This window comes from Lithobates pipiens, unplaced genomic scaffold (assembly GCF_037356315.1).
Source record: "Lithobates pipiens isolate NorthernLeopardFrog02 unplaced genomic scaffold, aLitPip1_a1.2 Scaffold_16, whole genome shotgun sequence".
Lineage (NCBI taxonomy): Eukaryota > Metazoa > Chordata > Amphibia > Anura > Ranidae > Lithobates > Lithobates pipiens.
This window is the reverse complement of record NW_027507748.1, coordinates 456399838-456416668: the sequence shown is the minus strand read 5'-3', so window position 1 is coordinate 456416668 and position 16831 is coordinate 456399838. Positions and strand designations below refer to the sequence as shown.

The 16831-nt window shown below is 40.4% G+C and overlaps 1 protein-coding gene across 5 annotated transcripts in view; it reads right to left on the bottom strand.

Moving 5' to 3' along the window:
• Positions 1–493: 493 nt before the first annotated feature.
• Positions 494–16831, bottom strand: part of PCID2 (PCI domain containing 2) — a 57504-nt gene continuing 41166 nt past the window's right edge. For 4 of the 5 annotated variants that reach the window (XM_077482857.1, XM_077482854.1, XM_077482856.1 and 1 more), the window contains 6 exons: positions 13517–13658; positions 12043–12143; positions 7664–7737; positions 6767–6892; positions 4670–4793; positions 494–779 (listed from right to left, as the gene is read on the bottom strand). In XM_077482857.1, coding sequence (XP_077338983.1) covers positions 690–779; positions 4670–4793; positions 6767–6892; positions 7664–7737; positions 12043–12143; positions 13517–13658 — 657 coding nt within the window. In that variant the 3' untranslated portion in view covers positions 494–689. Of the gene's footprint in view, positions 780–4665; positions 4794–6766; positions 6893–7663; positions 7738–12042; positions 12144–13516; positions 13659–16831 lie in introns of all 5 variants that reach the window. The other variant, XM_077482859.1, reaches the window with a different exon arrangement.

Sequence of the window (16831 nt, the reverse complement as noted above, 5' to 3'; positions counted from 1 at the left end):
TCTGGATGGCATTAGTAGCTCACTGAGAAATTTTATTTTTTTGTAATTCTTATCACCGACAACTTTTAACTGTTCCCTGGAAACTGTAATTATGCTGAAATTCACATCTTTAACCATAAATAATCAGGGCTCTAAAAATCCAAGCGTCAAGACAGTATTGGCAGTTTAGGGTAGATTGCTAAATGTTTTTATCTCCTACATTCAATTCTGCTTTAAACAGCCTTGTGTCACAAGCCTGATGCACCCGACCACCTGGTATACGTTTTCAGGACAATGAGAAGGGTTTCTATTATCAATGCTTAGGAAGAGCTCTCAGTGAAAGTGATGATGCAGGATTGCGCCCTAAGTCAACTTAAAACAACACAGTCCACAACAATACCCCAACAAGACAACAAAATCAAAGCCTGGACAACAGTTTTGCTTGCTAATAATTGCTCAACATTTCCTATGCAGTTCAACATTAATACACTATAATCAGATGATCTGAGACCAGTTATACAAAAAGAGTATTTATTTGACATTGCATATATACACACATAGTAAAATGTATACTATAGTAAATATGGCATGAAACTAAGTAAAACAAGATGATAATGACAAGATGGGTCCTAAATTCACAGGTGATGAATTTGACTATAGTTCAAAGGGTCTTGTGTTGACAGAACAGACCTCTGTAGTATCTGCCTTTCTTAGCAGATTGTTGACAGGGGTGGAAAAGGGTTTTGTTTGCTGACCACAAGCTTCTGATGCTGATAAGATATGTAACCTTTGATGTGTCCCTTGTAAAAGAAAAAGAAAAATATTATCAAAAACACCTGGGACATTTCCATGACATACTATCCAAAGGTTAAGCCTGTTGTAGATTATTTACTGCTGTATTCTATAATATTATATTACAATAATATACAGTATATTTCTAGCCCCAGATCCCTTGTTGCTTATTTCCCAGCTCTCTTTCTTGCACTCCACCAAATTCTTTCCCTCAGTATCAGATAGCTGCTGGATTACTTGATGCCACATCTGAACATATTGACACTCCATTTTTAAACTGCGCACCCAAAATCATGAGAGCAGAATGACTAGAAACTTCTGGGATAGCCTTACTTTTCATATTTCAAAGAACATTGAAAGAATCAAAAAAAAAAAAGCCTCCTAAGATTCTTCCTCTCTGTATGGAGGGTAGTATTTCTAAGATACTGGAGAACAGCTTCTATTGCAGAAATAAGGGAATGTGTTAGGGAATTTAATATGGTCATGAAAACGGAAGAACTATTGAATATTGAAGCTTTTATTTCACAATGGTGTGCCCCTATCAAATTCTCCTGCTCTGCTTGCCTCCATCCATGTCTGAAGCCTATCTACAAAGCACACTCATGATATTGAAAGCACTGATTGGCCTACCCAGGCTAGACCCCTTCCCTTCCTCCACACTGTCCACCCTCCTCTCGCTTATTTGGATATAGCAGCTGGGGAAGAAAGCCCCTAAAATGTACTCAACACTTTACTTATTCTACCCTTAGGAGTGGTAGATAACCTTCCTAACCACAAACGAACCAGCTGCTTCCTTCAAACCAATGCCAACTACACTTTGAACTTGAATGTGTTTTATTTTGTATCACTATCGTATCTGGACATACAATGCACATCCAAAGAGCTCAAGGAGCTAAAACAAGCTCACAATTGCAGTAGAAGCCAAATAAACAGTGAATTGACCACAGTACAATGCTTGATCCGCAGGAGCAGATGACCACAGTACCACTAAGCTTTACCACTAAGAAGAATTTAGTTCAATTACTTTGGCAGAGAAGAACTAAATGGATACCAAATATGTATTAGTAAAAAGTTATGCTCTACGAATTCCAAAGCCTGAATAATTGGTAAAGGTCATATTATAGAAACGAATCATAGTTTAGAACTAACAAAACACCTACAAATTACTAAAATATATTCTTGCTAGTCTAGGAAATAAAATCCAGCTAAAATACTTATAGACTCATAAAAACCTATTATTGTTACTATCTAAATAATGAGCAATATAATGGCCTAATATATAATGATCAGTGAGATTGTAATGGATTGGGTACATGGGTGTTTTGCTGGTACCTATTCATTCTTGCAACCAAATTTTGTTTATAGTTTGTTCATGAGTGATGAACAGATGAATATACATGGTAGCATGATATTGTTAATCTTTTAAACTATTTGAACTACAGAAAAACAGAAAAATACACAGACAAAATACAAAAATACATACTCCATAGGGGAGATGTTTTACTCATCAAAAGACTTGTATTTATGTCTATACACTCTTGGAGATTTAAGCAGCTCTGCCTCATAGTACAACCTTGTTTGGTAGGGCAGCAGACTACCAAAGTCAACCAGTTGCCGACTACCCTATAGCAGTTTTACTGCCACAGGATGTCCGCACCACGCAGGATCACAATACATACATATACATATATACATACACATATATATATATATATATATATATATATATATACACATACATACACATACATACACACACACACACACACACACACACAGAATCCTGCCACCGGGGTCTCACTGCTGCTTTGATGCTACACAGTGGAGGCAGATCAGTGGGCCCTGCGACCCGATGTCTGCCGGAACCCGCTGATCATTACATTGACATGCTGTTACAACTCACTGTAGTTAAGTTTACTATTTTTCTAAATATCTATTGTGTTCAGTTATAGTTGGCACCATAATAATCCCCCTCTCCCCTGCTCTCCATTATACTTTACTTTTGGGGTGAGGTGCCTTATATATTAGGACATAGCAGCCACTAGTCCTTTTCCAGCTGCACAATTTGTTTTTATCTACAAACACCCCTTACCTGCATAGGCAATTTTTTGTAAAGGTGAACTAACCCTGTAAGGCTTCGACACATGCCAAAAGCAGCTGCTAATTATAAGGCTGCTCCATTTAGTGAAAATGAGGCCTTGTTTAAAAGCCCCCCAGGACATTTGAAAGAGGCGTCCCCTTAATACCAATACCTCGTCCACTGGGCACGTTATGGCTTTATTGAGATAAGAAACTGTTGGATCCACCGAAGGCATACTTAATTTCCTAGTGAACTGATTTCCATGGAGTATTCATGAACAAACCATTTGGCAGAACAAACACCTTGCCAGTGTGACCCCAGTCTGTGCTCAAAACATTCTTTAAATGAGGATTGAGGATGCTGTGGCAGATGCCCTGATCCGAACACTGAAACCTTTCCTGTAGAGGATTCAGGAACCCATAATTTCAAATTAGTCAGGACAACTTCTGTTAGAAATCTCACAAAGTCCTTTTGGGTCTAATGTAAACCCTGACCCTGGGGTTCTTCAGGAGTAGACTCCTCAGATGAGGATTGTTCTGCGTTCCTCTGTTCAAGAATATTCTCATGTTCCTCTACCCTCTCCTCCATTGGTTCCTCTTCCATTATTAAGGAGGAGGGGGGAGAAGGAGAGCACTTCCACTTGCGACAAAGGCAGTCTAAGCTGCCAAGTATTGCAGAAAGTTACTGCTGTACCCCAGCAATAGCAGATGTGAATTCCTCTTGTCACAAAGGAACTGGAGGAAGGGGAACAAACTTACCCCCCAGAGGATACATAATATGTGGAGGGACTGCGTCCAGGTTCTCTAGTCACCTCTAGGTGGAGAGACAACTCTTGCCATAGGCATAAATATGCTCTATGTCCCATGATAAAGAAAATTGTAAGCTTCGTTTTAAATATTTTCAAGCAATCAGTTTCCAAAAATGAAAAACAGAAAATCCATTCATGACAGCTCCTGATCTTGTATCAACGATCACATGAACGATGATGTGTCAGCCCGTGATTGGCTATCACAGTGATTGTTCACTAAGACCCGTGCCTGTTCGCTCTTTTGGAATGGAGAAAGAGATACATTGTATCTTTTTCTCCTAGCCAGAGGAAAACTTTTTTATTTTATTTTATTTAGAGGTCTATTTCTAAAACATAGGTTGTATGAATGTCAAGCACATTCATACAACCTGCGCAAATTCTGGCTGTAATTTCTCTAAACAGACTAACCCCATCACTGAGGTATTTCAGAAAACTATACTGTATTTTGACCACTACATGGAGCCGATGATCACAGGGATACACTGTTAAGAGCAATTACAGCCAGAATTCTTGTAGCAAGCACAAAAGTGTGTAAAATTCATCCAAAGAATATTTTATACATAAATCCCTTAGTGTCAGTGTGTTTAGGTAGGATAAAAACAAAATGCAAACTATATTTTCCTAGCCCTGCTAGGAGTACAAAGAGCAAAAATGCATGCATGTGGTATTGCCACAAACATAAGGAGTGGGAGTTTTTTTTGGGGGGGGGGGGGTGTTGGTGGTGGGTCATGGTAGTGGCAAGAAATATACAGCTAAAATGTAAAACATGATTAGAAACAAGCAGGTGTATAAATAGTAGATAAAATTGATGATTCCTTCAGCGGTATGCTATGTAGAGATTGCATTAATTCTTTGGCCTTCTAATTTTGAAACTATTAAAGTCTGTATGTTATAATTTTGAGAACCTTAATGCCAATTCATAATGATGGGACATGTCTACATTTATTCTGGGTTTTAAAACACACTTAATACCTAGCGATCATGATTGAAAATTTAAAATTCAGTTATACCATGTAGATCAGATTAGCTACAATGCAGTTTACTTCATCTATGTCTGCATCTTCCACCCCCATGAATTTTAGGGCGACAAGAAAGGCATCGAGGGAAAGCTGATGTGTTCTAAGTAGCAGATACCTGGAAATATAAAAATACATGTTCAAATAACACGAGCAAATAACAGATATTTAGAACAAAGAGAAAAGCATTTCCTGCTTTCTGCCAAGCAGAGCCTTTTGCACCTATATAGTTTTTAAGCCTGCGCTCTACTCCCTACCAACTATACCCTCCTGTGTAGCTGCTTTTCTTTTGGTCATTCTGTACCATCGCTGAAATACACAGACAGGAATTTATCAAAACTGGAGCAGCCAGAACCTGGAGCAGCTATGCATAGCTACCAATCCGCATCTACCTTTCATTTTCAAAGCTTAAATGAACAAGCTGAATATAATGCTGATTGGTTGCAATGCATTGTTGCACCAGATTGTGTATACTTCAGTTTTGATAAATGATAATTTTTGGTAGTTAGAAAAAATGTTCCAAAACAGGAAAAAGTAAATATATTCACTGCTGTGATGATTCAAGCAGCACCACTTAGTGGTGTTGATTTACTAAAAAATTGGAGAGTGCAAAATCTGGTGCAGCTGTGCATAGTTCCCCATAACATAACAGATTTAAATTTTTGAGTTCAACTTGAACTCAAATGAAATATTCTAAAATAGTTTTTTTTTTTTTTTTTTAAAGTCAGCAGCTACAAATACTGCAGCTGCTGACTTTTAAAATAAGGACACTTACCTGTCCAGGGAACTCATGATGTTGGCACCGAGGAAGAACCGTCCCTCAGGCCTCGGATGCTGCCACCGCCATCTTTGATAAGGGAATCAGGAAGTGATTCACTTCCTGGTTCCCTACTGCACATGCACAAGTCGGGGTGCGCAATCCGAATGGTCCCTGTGTGTCTCCCAGCAGACAGTAGGGGGGACGGGAAGTGGCGTAGACCACCCCCCTGCGGGAGAGTATGCCCGTTAGTGGGTGCAAATTCCTGTATTATACAGGTATCTGAACCCCCTCCCCCCCTGAAAGGTGGCAAATGTGACACCGGAGTGGGGGGTTTAGAAAAGCGTAAGTTCCATTTTTGTGTGGAACGCCACTTTAAAGCGTCGTTCCACCCCAACAAAAAATTTAAAGTCAGCAGCTACACATACTGTAGCTGCTGACTTTTAATATGTCGGCATCCCAGCTGATGTTTCTATTGGCTCTCGGGGGCTGCCGCCACCATTGTCTCTGATGCCGCGTACTCGCGATCGGAATTTCCGACAATAAATGTTCGATGGGAGCTTGTTGTCGGAAATTCCGACAGTGTGTAGGCTCCATTGGACGTTTTTTGACAACAAAAATTTGAGAGCTGGTTCTCAAATTTTCCCACAACAAAATCCGTTGTCAGAAATTCCAATCGTGTGTATACAATTCCGACGTACAAAATTCCACGCAAGCTCGTAATCAAGCAGAAGAGCCACACTGGCTATTGAACTTCATTTTTCTCAGCTCGTCGTATGCGTTGTACATCACCGCGTTCTTGACGATCGGAATTTCCGACATTTGTGCGACTGTGTGTATTCAAGACAAGTCTGAGCCAACATCCGTCGGAGACGAATGTCCGATTGTGTGTACGCGGCATAAGGGATAGGGTTCCCTACTGCGCAAAGTGTTCAATGAATGGCCCGGCGGCAGGCAAAGGAGGAGCTGGGCCGAACTTCCAAGTGATCTTGCCATGGAAGTGGGGACAGGTACCTGTCAAAAACAGATACCAACTCCCCTTCCCCCCCAAAAGTTGCCAAATGTGTCACCGGGGGGTGGGGGGTGAGATATGCGTAGCTTCCACTTTTGGGTGAAATTCTGCTTTAACATATTTTAGGCTTTCTACAGAAAAATATATTACAGCTGTGTGTGATTAATATAAAACCTGTATAATATTTTCAAATGAATGTTCGAGCGTCAAGCTTGTATAATGACCATTTGCTAAATGCATGAATTATGAAAAGCGTTGTGTCGGGGCGTACCCAAGAAATGAGAAGATTATTTCCATATTCATATAACCAGTTTAAACTTACACTTTCTTAAAAAGATTTCTGTATGTAATGATCTTCAGCTTTTCCAGAATCAGGAATATACCACAGCGTGTGAAGAAGGTCTCATGTGTGGTTAAGGCCTCAGTCAGTAGCCGAAGATTACCTTCACTGAGAACAGAATGAACAGTTAAGATAATGTCTCGCCATGACCCCTAAACCACCCTCTCCTCCCACATAGTAAGTCCTAGCATTAATTTCCAAATAGTATTGGAACATTTATGGCCGTCCATAGAGCTAGAGCTGCTCATAGCCACTAACATTGGTAAGTATTGCAGGCCCTGGACAATATTGCTGCACAAAACACATGTCTTAGAGCACCAACATTTGTGCAGTGAGTTGCAGTGTCATTCATTTTCAATTACAACCTAGGGGGCGCTGCAAAAGCTACCAACATATCAGTAAAAAAGGTTCATGAGGTGCATTGGCAGCTTATTCAAAATGAAATTAACACAACACACATTACAACAAGCGTATTAGTGCACCACCACAGGTGTATACTCATTTTTGTGTTTGTCACCATTACCAGACAAGATTTGCAGCCTCAGTAGGGCATTGTAGATTAGTGGTTAGTCCCAGCCTGCAGAGGTACAGGGCCTGCATGTAACCAGGGCTGAAGAGGAAACATGCTGGAAAGCCACTGATAAGCAGACTCCTTCAGCAAGGGGATGCAACCAGGAAATCAAAAAGGTACAGCCAGCAAATATCAGGAGCCACTCGGAGCAACGTTTTCGTTCCCTGGTGCCCAGAGGTTGCAGACCCAACACAGTACACAGGGGTCAGAACCAGGGGTTCTAAATCATTTGACAAAGAACATAAATGGTTTGCAACTTATTAATAAGGTGTTCCAGTTATATACAGAAAATCCCAATAGTACTATACCTGACAGCCTTAGTCACATCTGCAAATTGCATCAGGTCATATTTTCTGAGTAATTGTATGGCTGGCATGTGACCCTGGAGATTTAGGGAAGAACAATTAAACATGGTATTTATGAATAAGGTAGATTTTTCAAAATAATGTTGGCTGACAGTTCTGGCAGGCAAAGTTTCAGCACTTCTTGTTTGTGTTGAAATTCACCCTCCCTTTTCTGCCTTTTGCACATTTATTGGAAAGGCAATCTATCATAGCGATAGATCTGCTGCAAGAAGTGAGACTACTGAAAGCACCTGGAACTGTTTTTTTTTTTATGTTAATGACAGATTCTATTTCAGTCCTGGGCAAATGAATAGAATTCTTAATGAGCGTGTTGAGCATAGCAAGTTCTGGGAGAATATTGGGTTGACCTCAGCAGACATTTTTTAAACGACAAGTCACAGGTCTTATCTTTGATTCCCAGCACACTACAAGGACCCTACTTGGATGTATTTGTTAAATTAAAATGATCAACCTACAGGGGGCTGAATTCAAAGACACCACGAAAAGCAAAGTGAAAAAATGATGCAGCAGGCCAATTCATTTTGCTGAAATTTCATTGCAGCAACTCAAAATGGTACTAAGTAGTTTGTATGGCCCCCATGTGCTTGTATGCATGCCTAAAAATTGTGGGGCATGCTCCTAATGAGATGACGGTGTCTGGGGGTATTTCTTCCCAGATCTGGACCAGGGTATCACTGAGCTCCTGAACAGACTGAGGTGCGACCTGGTGGTGTTGGATGGACCGAAACATAATGTCCCAGAGGTGTTTTACTGAATTTAGGTCAGATGAGCGTGGGGGCCATTCAATGGTATCAATTCCTGCATCCTCCAGGAACTGGCGGCACATTCTCACCTCACAAGGCCGAGCATTGTCGTGCGCCAGAAGGAACCAAGGACCCACTGCACAGTGTAGGGTCTGATAATGGGTCCAAGGATTTCATCCCGATACCTAATGGCAGTCAGGGTGCCATTGTCTATCTAGCCTGTAGTGGTCTGTGCATCCCTCCATGGATATGCCTTCTCAGAATATCATGACTCACCATCAAACCAGTCATGCTGAACGATGTTACAGGCAGAATAAGGTTCTCCATGGCTTCTCTAGACCCTTTCACGTCTGTCATATGTATTCGGGGTGAACCTCCTCTCATCTGTGAGAAGCACAGGGCACCAGTGGCAGACCTGCCAATTCGGGTGTTCAATGGCAAATGCCAATCGAGCTCCACAGTGCCAGGCAGTGAGCACAGGGCCCACTATAGTATATCGGGCCCTCAGGCTACACTCATGAAATCTGTTTCTGATTGTTTGGTCAGAAACATTCACACCAGTGGCCTGCTGGAGGTAATTTTGTAGGGATCTGGCAGTGCTCATCCAGTTCCTCCTTGTACAAGCAGATACCGGTTTTGCTGATGGGTTAAGGACTTTCTACAGCCCTGTCCAGCCCCCCAAGAGTAACTGCCCATCTCCTGGAATCTCCTCCATGCTCTTGAGACTGTGCTGGGAGACAGAAAACCTTCTGGCAATGGCACATATTGATGTGCCATCCTGGAGGTGTTGGACTGCATGTGCAACTTCTATAGGGTCCAGGTATCGCCTTATTCTACCAGTAATTACACTGACCCTAGCCAAATGCAAAACTAGTTAAAAACTATAAAAAGATGAGTAGGGAAAAAATGTCAGTGGCCTTCACCTGTAAAACCATTCCTTTTTTTTGGAGGTCGTCTCATTGTTGCCAATCTAGTGCACCTGTTGTTAATTTCATTAACACCAAAGCAGCTAAAACTGATTAACAACCCCCTCTGCTGCTTAACTGACCAGAACAATATCCCAGGAATTTAACCGACTTGATGCTATACTCGGATTAAAAAGTGTTCCTTTAATTTTGTGGAGCAGTGTATGTAAATGTAAGACCTAAATAAATGCCTACAAATTGTAATGCTCTTCAATCTAGCATTTACAAGTGGGGATTAAAAAATACTCTTGGGAAAGCAAGTGGTGCACACAGGACTGGAATCATATTTTCATATCAACATGTACATCAGGATTTATAAGAGAAAACAGCTAAATGGAAATGTTTACCTAATGTAAATACCTTGCAATAGCCTATGCATTTGATACTCAGATACAGATTCATTATTTTCGTGAATGAACATGAGTGACGAGTGCTTAGATGTACCACCAACACACTAAGAAGTCCATTCAGATCAGTAGGCACACATTATGATGCACATAACCTTTGTGTAATGGAATGCATTGTGCACAAGCACGGCAGGGCATTGTTACAATGCATCGCAGTGCTCGATTTTAACATTTATTCAAATCAATGTGTTGCAGGGCATTTCAATGTGTTTCCACACAATGTAACTCACTGCTTTGTAATAAGATGAATGCCTGAATCATTGTATCCCAATACACATCAATGCAGTGCACATATGGCACTGCAATTGGGCATTAACACAATGCATATGTGTGAAGCCAACCTCCAGATTGCTTAAAGCTCTGAGTACCTTTAACTTTCACAAAAAAGGCAAAATGTTAAATTTTTAAATATTTGCTATTTAGTAACTCAGAACAGTGTTAGCTTTTAGATTTAGTAGGAATTTTTGTAAGATATGTTGTATTTGTGAGTGCCAATGTCGGAGTGTGAACCCTCCCTTACTGAGATCTTTGATAGTCTAAAAGTTCAAAAAAGTACTATGCTGACCCCTAGTGGATAAACAGCACATCTACCCTAATTGTTATAAAAATGGTATGAATAAAAAACATCACCCGATGCCATCCTTAAACAGATACATTTACAAAATTTAAATTGCAAATAATAATGAAATAATAAAAAAAAAATTTCCGAAATAAAACAATTCAAATCAAAATGAACATTTAAAGTGGTTGTAAACCCTTTCAACACGTTTTGGTACAGGTAAGTCTATAATAAGGCTTACCTGTAGCTACCCTGTATGGTTTAGGAGATATCCCCTGTATTTGCAGGTGGCGGTGTCATCGGCACATGCGCACTGATGCAAACTGAAGCAACGGCACGTACGTGCCGTTGCTTCAGTTAGACTGTGCCGTTACTGGCAGCTTCGGCACGCATGCGTTGGAGTGACGTCATCACGGCTCCAGCAAATCACAGCGTCAGAACCATGATACCCGAAAGTAACTCCAGGGAGAAATGTCGCCGGCCGGAGTGGTGAATGAGGACGTACGTAATTCATAATAAGCTAGTATGCTATGCATACTAGCTCATTATGTCTTTGTCTTGCAGTTTTGTTTTTTGTTTTTATTGGGTTTACAACCACTTTAACCCTTTGGGCATTAAAACTTTAGCCTCAAAGGCTAAAGCACCGTCTATTCCATCTATGAGGATATTCTACCAGAGCCACGGAGGAGGCGATCAGAGAAATCTTACCTATTGCAAACGCCGCATCCTCATATGGACATAAGGATCTGGATACCCCAAGGTTAGATGTGCCAAAGAGGAGGCGATTGCTCTGGAAACCGCCATTCACTCACTACATGTGCTTTACCCCTGCAGAGGTGCTAGGATCTGGTGAGTGGGGAACTGAAGGGGAGCACAGAAGTCACTTCACTATTTTCACAAGATTTGTGACTAAATTTATGCATGAATCACTTTGGATACCAGCAAGTCACTTGGAATTTTGTTATTTGCACTACAAAGACTGGACTTCTTAATATATATATATATATATATATATCTATATATATATATATATATCTATATATATATATATATATCTATATATATATATATAGATATAGATATATATATATATAGATATATATATCTATATCTATATATCTATATATGTACACACACTTTTTTTTGCACATTTATTATTTCACAATTTTTTGTGAGGAACACTTAGGATGATTTTTTTCTGAAGAATTCTTATGAATTTCTGGATGCGATGCAATTAATGCGCAATGGAGCGCTAAATATATACACTTTTTGGGTATATGATATAGGGTGAGAACCCCTTTAAATTTCACACATTGATATATCTTACTGCTTGTCACTTGGATAATTGTACTCTCACCTGAGAAGAGTGACTCAACTAGGAGGTTCACTCTTCAGGTGACAGGCAGTGCCAGACACCCCTATACATATATACTTTTTTTATACTAGCTCATTATGCCTTTGTCTTGAAGTTTTTTGTTTTGTTTTGTGTTTTTTGTCTTTTTTTCGAGGTTTACAACCACTTTAACACATTTAAACACACTTGCGGCTGCTAACCCAGCTGGGAGTAGGTTTAAAATCTATTGCTATCAGCCGCCATTTACCAGTGATTTTTGTCTTCAAGCTAAAATATACATCTGTGAGCACTCACCAGCAGCATCTTTACTGGCAAAAGGTAGATGAGAATCATCCTTTTATTTTTTTGACATGTGCGGAGACAGTTCCTGAAGGCAAATGACAGACATTCTTCAGCTAAAGAAAAAAAAAAGAAAAAATAAGCTCATCACAAAACACGTCTGTATTCAGTTCAAAATATCATTCTTTTAAATATCGACCATCTTGGGTCAAATGACTTAGAACTCAGCATTTAAAGAATCAGAAAATGTACCAGTTTAATAAAAAAAATTTAAATTCAGCACAAGGGACATTACTTATTATTAGTCCAATGAGTCCCTTGTGCTGCTGGCTCCTGTATTAATTGAAATCTTCCTCCATCAATCCCCCCCACCTCTGTAATTTTCTGGCAGGGGTTATTAGAGCTGACGAACAGAAAATTACCACAACAGGGGTGGGGCGGGGGGGGACATGAATTTGTTGATCCCTTCTGTAAATCTCTTTGATATAACATCACATGCCATGCCTTCAGAATCAGCTATACACTGCAGCCTTTACCCCTAATAATGTAGCAGGAAACAACGTACATAGTATCTTCTTTATATAAAGCTCAATGGGTACATCTTGTCGTTCCAGCTACAAAATGCTAGTTCAGCACCTAAAAGCCCAGACTGCTAAATGTTTAAAAAAAAAAGTACATCAGGAATAGCAGGTTATACACAATATGACATGTTCTTTAGCGTGTAAACTCCATGAGTAGGGCCCTCTATTCCTTCTGCATTGAACTGTATTGTCATTGTCCTGTCCATCTTTATATTGTAAAGCGATGAGCAAACTGTTGGTTCTATAAAAATCCTTAATAATAATTTGGCTGTAACAGTTACTGGTGCACCAAAATGAAAATTCCAGAGCTGAAACCCAAAAATCAGGATGCAGTTGGCGGAAACCAAAATTTAAGTTTTTAAAAAAAGAATATATAATTTTTATATATAATTGTATTATATTTTACTATTTAATTAATATCACAAGTTTAAATGAATATTAATTTATTGTCTGCCCTTAAATCGGCACCCTTAGCGCAAGAAAAACGCATATATGTATGTCTTCACACTGGTCCATTGCACTTCCATTGCGGTGGTAACATCCTACTTGCTGCATTTTTGCTTAGTTAAAAACACCACACCCAAGACACACTTCCCCATTGAAATGCTTTTAAAACGCAGCAAGAATACATAAAAAAAATGCACCCGTGTTGTGTTTTTGATGTGGTTTTTGAGTCACATGACCTATGAAAAACACACCATAAGAGTTGTAAACTCGCGGCAAAATCGTGTGCTTTTTCAGCTGAATTATCGGCACCTTTTTTTCTAATCGGCAAGACACCAATAACCCTATTTTCGGCACATCACTGGTAACAATGTAAAAATCTGTGCTTTTCTTGAAACAAGGACATTCTTTATCATCACCATTATTCCCAAACCTAAATTATTAGCGATTTCTTTTTCATGTACCTTTTTTGAAGTCGCTGTCAAACATTGCCTTGCGACCAACATAGTATTTGTATGTCACTCTCTGCGACATGGCATATTCATCTTTAAAGTTGGAACTGTCAATGGCTCTAATTAAGGGTTTACACAAGTGAAGTTTGCTAATCTGTAAGAGAAAAACAAAGAAAAAGAGAAAACTATAAATAATGTTTACAGAGGTAGAGGATTAGAGGAGATCAGCAGTAGAGTCACTAAATGCTGGTTCCGGGTCCCGTTTCCTACACAGTAGAATCCCACAAACTTCTATGGAGCCGGGAGACAGATCAAGTCTACTGGCCCCACTGAAGTCTACAGGGTTCTATTATGGGGTTCTACTGCCTGCAAACAGCAACAAGCCACCAGAACTGGGTATACAGTGCAGGAGGGTGGGGTTGAGAAAACTTTTGCAGAAAACTGCTTGAAAGAATCTTTGTCATTTAAATTAAAAACAATTATAAAGCAATTTTATATGTGTTTGCATTATATTTAACCACTTCAGCCCCGGACCAATTAACAGCCTAAGGACCAGAGGTCTTTTTACAATTTCGCACTGCACTGTTTTAACTGGTAATTGCGCGGTCATGCAATGTTGTACCCAAACGAAATTTGCGTCCTTTTCTTCCCATAAATAGAGCTTTCTTTTGGTGGTATTTGATTGCCTCTGCGATTTTTATTTTTTGCGATATAAATGGAAAAAGACCGAAAATTTTGAGAAAAAAATATATTTTCTAATTTTTGTTATAAGAAAAATCGAATAAAATAAATTTTAGTCATACATTTAGGGCAAAATGTATTCAGCCACATGTCTTTAGTAAAAAAAATGTCAATAAGCGTATTTTTTTTGGTTTGCGCAAAAGTTATAGCGTCTACAAACTAGAGTACATTTTCTGGAATTTACACAGCTTTTAATTTATGACTGCCTATCTCATTTCTTGAGGTGCTAAAATGGCAGGGCAGTCCAACCCCCCCCCCCCCCCCAAATGACCCCATTTTGGAAAGTAGACACCCCAAGGAAATTTCTGAGAGGCATGTTGAGCCCACTGAATATTTTTTTTTGTCCCAAGTGATTGAATAATGACACAAAAAAAAAAAAAAAAAGTTTACAAAAAGTTGTCACTAAATGATATATTGCTCACACATGCCATAGTTATATGTGGAATTGCACCCCAAAATATATTCTGCTGCTTCTCCTGAGTACGAGGATACCACATATGTGGGACTTTTTGGGAGTCTAGCCGTGTACGGCACCCCGAAAACCAATCACTGCCTTCAGGGTTTCTAAGGGTGCAAATTTTTGATTTCACTCCCCACTACCAATCACAGTTTCGAAGGCCATAAAATGCCAAAATAACACAAAACCCCCCCAAATGACCCCATTTTGGAAAGTAGACACCCCAAGCTATTTACTGAGAGGCATGTTGAGTATATGAAATATTTTATATTTTGCCACAAGTTGCAGGAATATTACATTTTTTTTTTTTTTTTGCACAAAGTTGTCACTAAATGATATATTGCTCACACATGCTATGGGCATAAGTCAAATTACACCCCAAAATAAATTCTGTGGCGGACTTTTTGGGAGCCTAGCCATGTACGGGACCCCGAAAACCAAGCACTGCCTTCCGGATTTAAATATAAAACGCTACCAAAAAAAACTGTTAGCGATCGCAGGGATCAGGCCTGACTCTGCGATCGCTGTAATTATGTGTTTAGTGTTTTGTAAGTGACAGTGATCGATCGATACTGCACTTGGGTGGGCTGGGCGGAGAGGCAAAACACAGGTGCTAGCAGGTATCTGGGCTGATCCCGCTAACAATGCGTTTTTTTGGAACCCTAAACTGCTGGGGACGCTAGTATAGATCTGATCAGATATTGATCTGTTCAGATTCTATACCACTACGGGAGGTTTATGCTTTGCACGTGGGTGTTAGCGGTACTGGCACTAACCTAGCGCTGCCTGGGGCGACGCAGACCCTGACCCTAAAACCTAATTGATATCACCCGCCGGGTGATCAGGGGGTTAAACCTTTATTGGGTAATAAATGGTGGGTGCCCTGATGCTATAAAAAGCAAACTAACTAACCAGAGTCACCCGTAACACTTATACGGTGATCACTGGTGAAAGGGTTAACTAGGGGCAATCAGGGGGTTAAAATTTTTATTAGGTAGTATATGGGGGTCCCTGGCGCTATATAAAAACCTGACGGGGACGGGGTTTGTGTGCCTATGTGTTATTTAGTGTCAGTGTAGTGTTTGGTGCAGACTTACTGTGTCCTCTCCTCGTAGTCCGGTCAATAAGACCGCCCCGAGGAGAATGACATCACTTCCTCCCTGCCTGTGTATACAATACACAGTAGGAGGAAGCTTCTCATTCGCCAGGAGCGATCGAGAGGGGATGGCCAGAAACCAACGGCCATCCCCTCATTCCGGATCGCTCCTGAAGCGAACCGGACCACCGCATCCAGCGGGAGGGGGTCCGATCGGACCCCCCACCCGCTGGAAGGCAAGCACGTACATGTACGTGCTTGTGCCTGTACATGCCATTGTAATGACGTACAATGGCATGCGGCGGTCCTTAAGTGGTTAAAGACAATTCTTTTAAAAGAGAAATATGGGTTTTTTCCCTAATCATACTTACCTAGGTGGATGGAGCATCAGACCGATGCTGCAGCTGTCCCCCAGTGTCTCTGCACTGGGAACCGAGTGGCCTTCTCAGTGGCTTGCGGAGTCAGCCATCAATCAAGGCAGCTGGCGGATCCAGACTTGGGAAGTCGGGATGACTAGCTGCCTTGACTGATGGCAGCAACGTAAGCGGAGAGAGGACTTCAGACCACTCTCCGCTGAAAATGGGTTACAGGAGTGCAAAATGATTTGTACTCCTGTGACCCAGAGGAAAAGCCCAGCCTAAAAAGCTCAGGCTGGACTTCTCCTTTAACAATAAAAGGGTTCAAGAGGAATTTGGACTAACCTGTAAATTTCATATTTTGGAATACAGTACTGGACACAAGCAACTTATTTATACACCATGAGTTAAACAGTAAGCTTGCACCTGCAGGTTATTGGACACTGGCAAGTTTTTGATGACATGACACTCTGGGGTGCCTCCCGATAACCTTACCCCACTCTGTGAGTCTGCAATGCAAAATAAACAAGAGGAGTTGGGGAGGGCAACCTGTGTCCTGTACTGTACTCCAAAGTATGGAAATAACAGTCAAGTCAAAATTCCCAGTATCTCAATCGAACAGTCCAGGACACAGGCAACTTATTTATACACACGGGACATCACCAAGCAATGAATAT